The following is a 10,710-nucleotide window of genomic DNA, read 5'->3' as shown; positions in this document are numbered from 1 at the left end:
TAGGCCTTTGTCATCCAATATAAAGGCCCAACGAGCAAAAATAAGTCTCGTTAGTGGTCATATAATCAGAGCCCAATTTAAACCCTATTATTACACCACTGACTCTACGTAGAGCTGTAAACGAATCGAACGTTAAGAGAACAGTTCATGAATCGTTAGATGGGAAATTTGTTTACGTTTGTTCGTTTATTAAACGAATGAACATGAACAAGAAATTTCGTTCGATTGGTTAAAGAAACAAAGGTCTTATTCGTTCGGTTGTGTTCGTGAACGTTTGGTAATGTGTTTATGAACATGTTCAGGAACATTCATTTATGTTTGTTTGTGTGTGTCGTTATTTAAACCTTTTTTGTACTTTTATATATATTATAAACCATATTCTTTATTTTTTGTTACCCTACCAATAAAACTAGGAAATCCTATTTCTAACTTGTTTATGCGTTGCTCCCCATTCCTTTCTCATTATCCGCATCGACGAATACTATCGACTTTCGTTCCACAATTAGGGCATCAAGTTCCAGCGTTGCTCTCTCCGCCATCCACCTATAGCCTTCATCACATTCGCCGAACTTATTAATGTTTGTGAACCATTCGTGAACCTGTTCACTTCCTTAATAAACGAAAACGAACATAAAATCCCGTTCGGTAAGTATTCATGAACCGTTCATGAATACATTTATTCCTTAACGAAGGAACACGAACAAGGCCTTGTTCGTGTTTGTTCGGTTCGTTTACAGCCCTAAATGTATGCAACAAAATTTTATTTTTATTTTATTTTTAAAACCCAAAAATGTAAACTTCAAACGAATAGAGCTGAGCCTGAGCCTTACACAACTCGAGCTCGGGCTCAGCTTAGACTCGATAAAGCTCAGGCTTGGCTCGTTCGAGCTTTTTATCGATCTCATCTCGAGTAGCTCACAAGAGGTTCGGCTCGTTTACACCTCTATCACATGGGTTGACTAAAAGGATATACTAAATAGGTTTCTTATACGATATAAAATAAGTATGTTGTAACAACGTGTTCGGAATTTTATAAAACATTATATTATAGATAGAAGATAAAAGAGAGAAAAATAAATAAAGTATGAGTGGGCCATGGGCCATAACATGGTTAGTTAAAAGAAAAAAATAAGAGTTAATTGTCCCTGTGGTTTGTCAAAAATCACTATTTCAGTCCATTAGTTTAAAAATCGATTTCAGTCCCTGTGGTTTCACTTTCGTAACTATTTCAGTCCATGTGGTTTCACTTTCGTAACCGTTTCAATCCATTTATTCTGTAAGTACATGGACTGAAATAGTTACGAGGTGAACTGAAATAGTTACGAAAGTGAAACCACAGAGACTGAAATCGCAATTTTTAAACTAATGGACTGAAATAGTGATATTTGACAAACCACAGGGACAAAAACAGTAATTAATTTAAAAAATAATAAAACAAAAGTTTAAGGTGTAAAAGGTAAGTTTAGACCGGTGAACTATCTCATACTTTCATGAATTTAAAATTCTTTTTCATTTTTTTTGTTCAGTTATGGTTAAATTCGATTTTTTTTTTTCATTTTTGTTAAACTATGGTTAAATTAGAAATTGATCATTTATGGAACTTTTTCCAACAAAGATAATATTATTTATGATGTCAAATAAGGATAATATATTTATGATGTCAAATAAGGATAATATATTTATGACGTAATTTCACATGTTTAATATGTCAAGGACAGGTCAAACTGATAAAAAGTGATGGTATTCTAAATCAATGACATATCCATTTGCATGTGTGGTATGATTTCAAAACTATACAAATGTGAAATAATAATTTAAATGAATCATATTATACTAGGGCTGCAAGTAATATCATTATTCTTCATGTATATATTCTACATGTAGAAAAAAAATCAATCAATTTTGCTTGAAAAACAAGCACACTCAAAAAATTTCCGTTCTACTTGTGAATGAGCGACTCTTAATCCATTTTGACTTGTTGTGGGCACATTAGGAGTTACTCCTGTAACTTGTAGTTGTTGATCATTCATTACTTGTTTCCCATTACAAACTATGGAAACTTCACAAAAAGCGGGTGCGTTCTTCTTAATGAACTCTCCTTTGCCCGGCCCCTTTCTCAATCGCCTACTTAACAATATAAATGTTTTAATTATATCATTGTTCATGTATTTATATAAAAAAAATCTCAAGCATTTTACTAGAAATTTATAAATTTACCTTAGCGAAGGTGTTCTTTTAGTTCCGATGACAAGGTTGGTAATGTTGACGACAGGAATAAGATCTAGAATAGCCTTAGTTGTGGTATTGCTCTCGAGAAGCATTGTCTCAACAGCTATCTGTTCACCCGGCCTCAAAATATTATTATATATGCGAAGTGTCTTCGTGATATGAAATTGTAACGAAACATACCTTCGCATCTGTGCAAAGACGTATATACTTTTGTAAGAGGCTTCTTCTTTTGTTATTCTCTTCGTTTATGTATATCTGGACTTGTTCTTTGCTTAGTTGGCTTCTAGATAGCTTTCCAACTTTTTATGACATCAAAACATATATGTGAGATAGTGTTATCACATAAGTAGACCATATATTAGATAAAGTAATGTGACTAGATCCTTTAACTTCATTAGATGCATTCAAAGTCCCAATGGTTAGGCCATTTTGAAGATATGGTCTTGCATTAGATTTGATAATAAAGAATGGAGATTAAGACGACCAGAAAGCAATTTAGAGAGGAACTGAGACAATATAAAAAATCGTAAACAGTAATGGACCCAAGAAATTTTTCATAGGGGTGCAGAATATATTTAAAGAGTTTTGGCCAGGCCCCTAGCTATATAAAAAATCTGTTAATAGCGGGTCGGGTCATGTAAAACAAAAGAACGTCAAACAAAAATTTATATAATGGACAAAAACACGTCAAACGTCATTAAAAATATGTTTAAAATTGTTTCTAACTTCTCTACTCATGGTTCCTAACTTCCTATCAAAGATTTTAGGCCCCTAGCTATATTAAAAAAAAATCGATTCATAGCGGGTCGGATCGAGTCGCGCCATAACTTCCCCACTCATGGTTCCTAACTTCCTATCAAAGATTTTGGGCCCCTAGCTATATTAAAAAAAATAATAATAAATCGATTCATAGCCGGTCGGATCGGGTCGCGCCATAACTTCCCTACTCATGGTTCCTAACTTCCTATCATATATAAAACAACACTAAACACTTAAAGTCTTAAACAATCATCAACCATACTTCATAATTTTCAATTTTAATTTCAAGCCCTAGTTTTAATTGTTGATTACTTGTAACTAAGCATTTAAACAAACAAAACTTTTACTAAAACCACAAAATCACCCTACTAAAGTCAAGAACAACAAAAAAAAAACATCAAAAGATATAAAATTTCAACCCCTTTTAACATCTCTATTTCTCCTAAAAATCCACATAAAACAACATAAATAAATGAAGCAAACCCGTGTGGTTTCGGATTCCGGAGATTGCAGGTGGTTTGGTGGTCGGAATTTCGGTTTTCCGACGAAAAAAAGGTTCTCATCGATGTTGTTGTTTGCGTCGCTGAGGGATCAGAATGAGAGCGGGGGCTGAGAATTGGAAAGGGCGGTTTGCTTGGGTTATTTATTTACTTCAAATTTGATTGGGTTGGGTTTGGGCTTGGGTTAATTACAATGAATTTTTTATTGGGCTAAATTGTTAAGTGAAAGTGATTGGATTAAATTGTTTAGTAAAAATGGTTAAAGAATAGTTATATAAATTAGGTTATATTTTAATAAAAATCAGTGTTTGCAATTTTTTTTCTAAGGGGGGCGGTTGCAATTTTTTTTCCGTGAAATTTAACACTAAAAAATCTGTTTTCAAAGGGTGTGCCTGGCCACCCACGGCAAAGGGTGGGTATGCCCCTAAGCCCCTGATCGGAAGATGCTCGGTAATAGGCTACGATGAATGCCACTCGACTCGTACGGTAACATTAGGAGCCGTTTCCCTCAAGCGCCACGGTGGGCGCCACTCGGGTAACCCAGCTACATCTTTGACTGGTGTCCTTGGTGCCTTTGTCCTCAAACAATGCACAACCTTCTACAACCTGTTACAAACGACTATGGATGTGGGTTTTGGCATTGGTATGGTTGAGGTAGTTGTTGTCGGGTTTGGGTTCGGTTCTGAATCAATTGTAAGGGTCGAGAGTGTGGGTTGTGGAGTAGTGTTTGGTGAAGGCACGGGATTGGGTTTGGCTCAAACTGTTTAGATGGTGGTGTATGCGTAGATGATGCGATGGAATGAGTTTGTTTTGGTCGTGATGTCGCAACAGGGTGGACGAGATTGGTGGATTTTGTGGCTGGTTCCAGTGATGGGGCAGTTTTTAGAGCTGGTTGTGGTGGTGCAGTGGCGGAAGTTGGTGGAGGTGTAGGAGATTGGAGGGTTTCCCGAGCGGTTCAAATCAATCGAATCTCGTTGAAGATGGTTTGCAACTGTGACGAGAGTCTCGCAAGGTCATTTATCCATTATCCATTGATAGAACTCGGTCTAGGATAAAGTGTGAGCAACCATGGTCCGGAGAGGATTACGACCGCTCTAATACCAAATGTTATATACCACTTGGATTTGATAAAAATGAATGGAGATTAAGATGGCCAGAAAACAATTTAAATAAAAAGTGAGACAATTTCAATTCATATTTCATTTATAACCAAACACTGAACAAACTTAGCCTGTTTATAGGCTTACGGAACACATGGAATAATGCAGAAAATAAACTACTAATATGCAAAACATGGAATAATGGATGAGAACGTGGAATCATGAATTAAAAAGCAAAAGGAAAATGCATATAGTGTGAGAACGTGGCCTTGAATTGGTGGACTTTAAACAACTTGGTACATATCATTCCTCCTCGCTCGAACAATCCTTGTCCTCAAGGATACAATCGGAAGATGCTCGGTAATAGGCCATGACGGACGCCACTCGACTCATACGGTAGCATTCGGATTCGTTTCTCTCAAGCGCCACGTTGGGCGCCACTCAGGTAAGCCAGCTACCCCTTTGATTGGTGTCCTTGGTGGTCTAAAAAAAACAGCCATGACCAACGAGGGTCGATTGTTATGGACTGAAACCATTGGAAGGTATGAGACTTGTCCCACATCGGTTGTATGGGCAACCATTGTGGGGTTTACATACCACATGGGCTCTCACGCCCGCCAGACTAATATTTTGGGTTAAGTTCTCTTGTTTGGTATCTAACATTAGAATTCGAGCCAAACTCGGAGTGGAAGCTTGGAGAGAACTAGTCGTGACCAACAAGACTCGAATTGGTGGCCTGGAAAAAGCTAGCCGTGACTAACGAGGACGTTGACCCTTAAGGAGGGTCGATTGTTATGGACAGTGGCGGTTCCAAGAATTTTTTCATCGGGTTCCTTTTGGTAGTTTTTCGGTAATTCTCACTATTTTTTTAAATCATACAAAATTTTCACTGTTTTTTGCATTTTTTTCCAAACCGAGGGGGTTCCCGGGAACCCCCAAAACACCTCTGGATCCGCCACTGGTTATGGAATGAAACCATTACAAGGTATAGGACTTGTTCCATATCGGATCGGTTGTATAATCAACCAATGTGAGATTTATATCAACACTATCTGATTGTTGCCCTCAAAAACGCCCCTTTCTATCTCCAAAGTCATGGAGATAGAAAATACATATGTATAATATTTATAGTCTAGTTTCTTTTGAATCCATTGTGGTTTGGTATTTACATATGTATTTTATTTGGGTCGGTATAATATGTGTGTGTATATATATATATATATATATATATATATATATATATATATATATATATATATATATATATAGGGGAAGGTTCATTGGAGAACACTTAAAAAGTGGGGAACAGCGGGGAACCGGCTCAAACGAACTCCAATTGGACTCATTCCAGCGGCGTTGGAACCGGCTCGTCGAACCCTAACTAAGATCTTTTAACCCTAAACCCTAAATACTAACTCCTAAACTCTAAACCCTAAAGCTAAAAAATAAGGCTAAAACCTAAGCTAAACCGTAAAATCTAAACTATAAACCCTTAAAGCTAAACCCTAAAGGCTAAACCTAAAGCTAAACCCTATAGCTAAACCCTAAAGCTAAACCCTAAACCCTAAAGCTAAAATCTAAACCCTAATGCTAAACCCTAAAGCTAAACCCTAAGGCTAAACCCTAAAGATAAACCCCTAAAAGCCAAACCCTAATCTATTTAGGGTTTAGGGGTTATGATTTAGGGTTTAGGGTTAAGAGATCCTAGTTAGGGTTCGACGAGACGGTTCCAACGCCGCTGGAATGAGTCCAATCGGAGTTCGTTTGAGTCGATTCCCCACTGTTCCCCACTTTTCTTGTGTTCCCCAATGAACCTCACACTATATATATATATATATGGATTAGGATCAAATACAAAGGATCATAATTGTAAGAAGTGTAAGAAGGATTTATAGAGTGACAAGTGTCCAATAACATAAAAAAACCCACTACATAAAAAACCCACTACAAAAAAAAAAAAACCTTAAACATCCACCACCACCAAAAACCTAAACCCCCCCCCACACATCACCCACCCAAAAAAAATTTTTTTTTTTTTTGCCGAGGGGGTGGGGGTTTAGGTTTTTGGGTGGGGGTGGGGGGTGGGTGTGGGTGTTTAGTTTTTTTTAGATTTTTTTTTTTAGGTTTTTGGGGGGTTGGGGGGGGGGGTTAGGTTTTTTAGGGGGGGGGAGGGTGGGGGGGTTAGGTTTTTTTTAGGTTTTTGGGGGGTGAGGGAGGGGGGTTTAGGTTTTTGGGGGTTTTTTTGTGAGGTATAGTTTTTTTTTTTTGTTTTTTTTTTTTTGCCGGGGAGGGGGGGGTGGGGGGGGGTGTTAGGTTTTTTGGGTGGTGGGGTGGGGGGTGTTTAGGTTTTTGGTGGTGATGTAGTGGCTTTAGTTTTAGGTTATTAGACACTTGTCACTCTATAAATCCTTCTTACACTTCTTACAATTAGAAGACTTTGTAGAATAACTTGACCCATATATATATATATATATATATATATATATATTATTAATTTACGTTTTATAAGTTTCTGTTTAAATGTGTTGCATAAGAAACGTACCATAATTTGATTTGATGAAGAGGGTGAAAATGTCATGAAAATCGTGAGTGAGATGGTAACGGAATTTAACAATTGTCACTATAACTAAATCCATAACAAGAAATACGAAAAGAGACAAAATAAAGGTATGAACTATGCATTACAACTAATTGCTATTTTAATAATAACTTTTGATTAATTATGACTAGCATTAAAAATATGTAATTTGATCACGTCACTTGTATAATATAACAAGTCGGTTCTTAAATATAAAAAGTAACACTAATGTTAGCTACTTTTAATATAAATAATTGTTTCATAAACTAAAAATCTTTTTAAACTAAATTTTTACCTTTTCAATAATATAATATAATATAATATAATATAATATAATATAATATAATATAATATAATATAATATAATATAATATAATATAATATAATATAATATAATATAATATAATATAATATAATATAATATAATATAATAATTTGTGATAAAAGAAAACTTACAAAATTTTAAAACCAAGGTTATTAACGTAATTTCCAACATTAGAAAAACTAATGAAACTTCCAACACTAAAAAAACTAATGAAACTTTAGACAAAACAAGTACCTGGAGTCTGAATATGAGTGACCGGCGGGAACACATGAACAAGATAAACACGACCTCCGGGAACAACAACATGATCAACAGCCCATTTCACAACATCCATATCGTTTTTCCCGACCGCGACATAAACATCGACCCCTTCGACATGTTCGGTCCGGCTTTCCTGCTCTTCAACCTCCACAATTTCGGGCGACATGACTCTCCGCCACGCGTGTCGCGAGGTTTCGTCTCCGATGATATCAGGTGACTCATGATCATGGTAATTACCATTTTGATCACCGTTTATATTTTCTGACATAACAACAATTTGGGGAAGATGGTGAGTTGTGGAGATGAAAACAAAGGTGTGTGAGAGTGTGGTGGCGGTGGCTTCTTGTGAAATATGAATATGTCTCGTTGCTTTCAAAGCCTTTTTTTTGTGTATAAAAAATATAAATGGCTTTAATCTTTCTTTCTTTCTTTCTGTCTCTATTTTATTTTATGAATATTTTGTATACTATCACACACGTATACATGTACGCAGCAATTTTTTTTTATTTTTTTTTTATGTTTGGTTGTCGTGATACAAAAGAATTTCTTTTTATTTGCATTCTTTTGAAAACACGTCACTTGCATTGTTAATGCATGAGAAAACCAGGGAATTAAAACAACCGTATATAAATACATTTTTTGTTTTAATCATTAAATCACTTCGTACGACTATGTTATACGGTCTGGGGTGTGAAAGAAACCGAAAACAGGACCTTCACGTTAACCGGAAAAACCGAACCAAATAAGTGTATCCGAATTGTGAATTCGGTTTTTGGTTCGGTTATCATTTCTACAAATCTTGCGTATTCAGAATGGCCGAACCGAATTCAATTGAATGAACGAATAAAGCCGGTTTAAACGAAATTCTGAAATAAATAAACCAAATAATCAGTTTAATCGGTTGAATTAGGTTCGGTTAGACATATTTCTAATGTTGGATATTTATGTCCGGTTCGATAAGTCAACGCTGCCGATCGGGTCTTGACCCGTAAGAGTTACACCGTGGTCAACGAACTAAAAATCCACTTAACTAATAACTGGTAATTACGAACGATACGCGGGTATTGAACGGAGAGACGGGTACATGGGCCGGGTGACACGGGTATTCTCACCCACCGCCACTTGTCACTTGCCACCCTTTTTGGCCAATAGAAATACATGCAACTTTGCCACCCTTTTTGGCCAATAGAATTACATGCAATTTTGCATGATTGACACTTGGCTAACATACATGAATGTCCATGTTCTATATAAGTGGGTCTTGTATTTGGTGGAAGATGCAAGAGAAGATTAAAAACCTCTCTCAACTCACACACCCAAACCGGTCACCACCGCCCGCCGCCGCCGCTCTCCGCCGGTCGCCGCCGCCCGCCGCCGGCCACCACCGCCGAGACCCGGCTCACATTCGCGTATCTCTCGCTCGTGTAACTAGCATTCGATCGTTGAACCTCGGTGTCTCAACCGGTTATTTACTAACCGAAGGTATATCTAAACCCCCTATGGTTGATGTTCTATTTCGTGTTTGCATGTTGGTGACCTTGTTCCATTACGGGTAATCCTTGGTATAAAAGTGTTTATGTTAATTTTGTTACATTCGCTTCCGTTGCCAAAATGTGTATATATATTTTTTTTTAACTAGTTAAAGTTTATTTTGAATAACCTATTTCCAGATGCACTCTTTTGTCAAAAATGTTTTGACTAAATCCTTGTGACAAAATAAACACATATTTAATATGAACCGGGTTCATAAAATAAAACTAAAATATATACCACGGATTTCCTTCAGTGGTATCAGAGCCGATGCTCACCACATGCAAATCGAAACCGGTCTTTTTTTTTTACCGGAATAATAAATCACAAACTTTAAAAGTCTAAAGTTTTTGATTTATTTTTATCTTTGGGCTATATATATTTTTGGTCATATTTTAGTTGTTAGTTTTTTTTTTGTTAACCAAAATTGCCCAAATTTTTTTTTTGGTTGTGTTGAATATGTAAATCGGGCCCGACCTTGTGGTTGTGTTTATATTTGGTTTTGTTCATGGTTTTGGCCCGTTTTGCGGCTCAAAGTTGTAATAGATTAGTTTATGGTTTTGGCCCGCTTTGTGGTTCAAAGTTGTAATAGATAAGGTTCTTTGTCTTTGTTATATTTACTTGTTAAATATTGTTGAACCGAAGACCCGAAGCAAGACCGAATGCCAAGAGGAGTCTTGGAGTTAGTGGGAGTCGCTCAAGACAACAAGATGCACTCAAGTCCATCCTTGTGGTTGTTTTGTGTTTTGTGACCGTGACCCCTTTGATCTTGCTACTTGACTCTAGCAAGATCATAATCATGCCCATATGATTTACATATTCATTTTTGCTATTATGGTTGTCTTTTGATAAATGTTATCACACTTCAACTTAATACCAAAATGTATTCTTAAAAGTTTTTTTTTAAAAGAAATCGGAAAAAGCAAGTTCTAGCAACTTGGATAAATTTTTTTTTAAACCACTAGAGTTTTATAACATGTTTTTTTTCTCACATCTTTAAAACTCATAAACTTAATAGTTTTCACTATTAACTTTAATTGGTTATTCCAAGTCGCGACAAACTTAGTTTTATAGGTTATCTAAAACTAATTGTCCCGAGAGGTGAAAGGGTCTTTTTGGTTATGTCGCAAATATAATATTTAGATTAAAACCGACTATAACGACCCTATTTGGTAAAAGGGTCTTTTTGGTTATGTCGCAAATATAATATTTACATGTCCTTCTGGTCTTATCGTTGTTTTGAACAATTGTCTTTATGCACCTGGTTTAACCAGAAACATCATTTCAGTTTCGTTGCTTTATGAACAAGGATTTAGATATGTTTTTAATGGTATTGCTATTTTTGCTTATCTAAATGGTATTTACTATTTTGAGGCTAAACCTCGAAACGGTATCTATGAAATTAATGTTCAGCCTAGCAGTAACATA

General features: G+C 36.1%; 1 protein-coding gene across 1 annotated transcript; it reads right to left on the bottom strand.

Annotated features, from left to right (window-relative positions):
* Window positions 1-1,800: 1,800 nt before the first annotated feature.
* On the bottom strand, window positions 1,801-8,140 carry LOC110941740 (U-box domain-containing protein 33). The gene is made up of 4 exons (XM_022183400.2): window positions 7,726-8,140; window positions 2,410-2,528; window positions 2,218-2,336; window positions 1,801-2,124 (listed from the first exon to the last, which is right to left on the bottom strand). The coding sequence occupies exons 1-4, from the start codon at window positions 8,018-8,020 to the stop codon at window positions 1,893-1,895; spliced, it is 765 nt and encodes a 254-aa protein (XP_022039092.1). The 5' UTR covers window positions 8,021-8,140; the 3' UTR covers window positions 1,801-1,892.
* Window positions 8,141-10,710: the final 2,570 nt, after the last annotated feature.

The sequence above is a fragment of the Helianthus annuus genome, chromosome 5 (genome assembly GCF_002127325.2).
Source record: "Helianthus annuus cultivar XRQ/B chromosome 5, HanXRQr2.0-SUNRISE, whole genome shotgun sequence".
NCBI lineage: Eukaryota > Viridiplantae > Streptophyta > Magnoliopsida > Asterales > Asteraceae > Helianthus > Helianthus annuus.
Note: the sequence above shows the minus strand (reverse complement) of the source record. Positions and strands in the feature narration are given on the sequence as shown.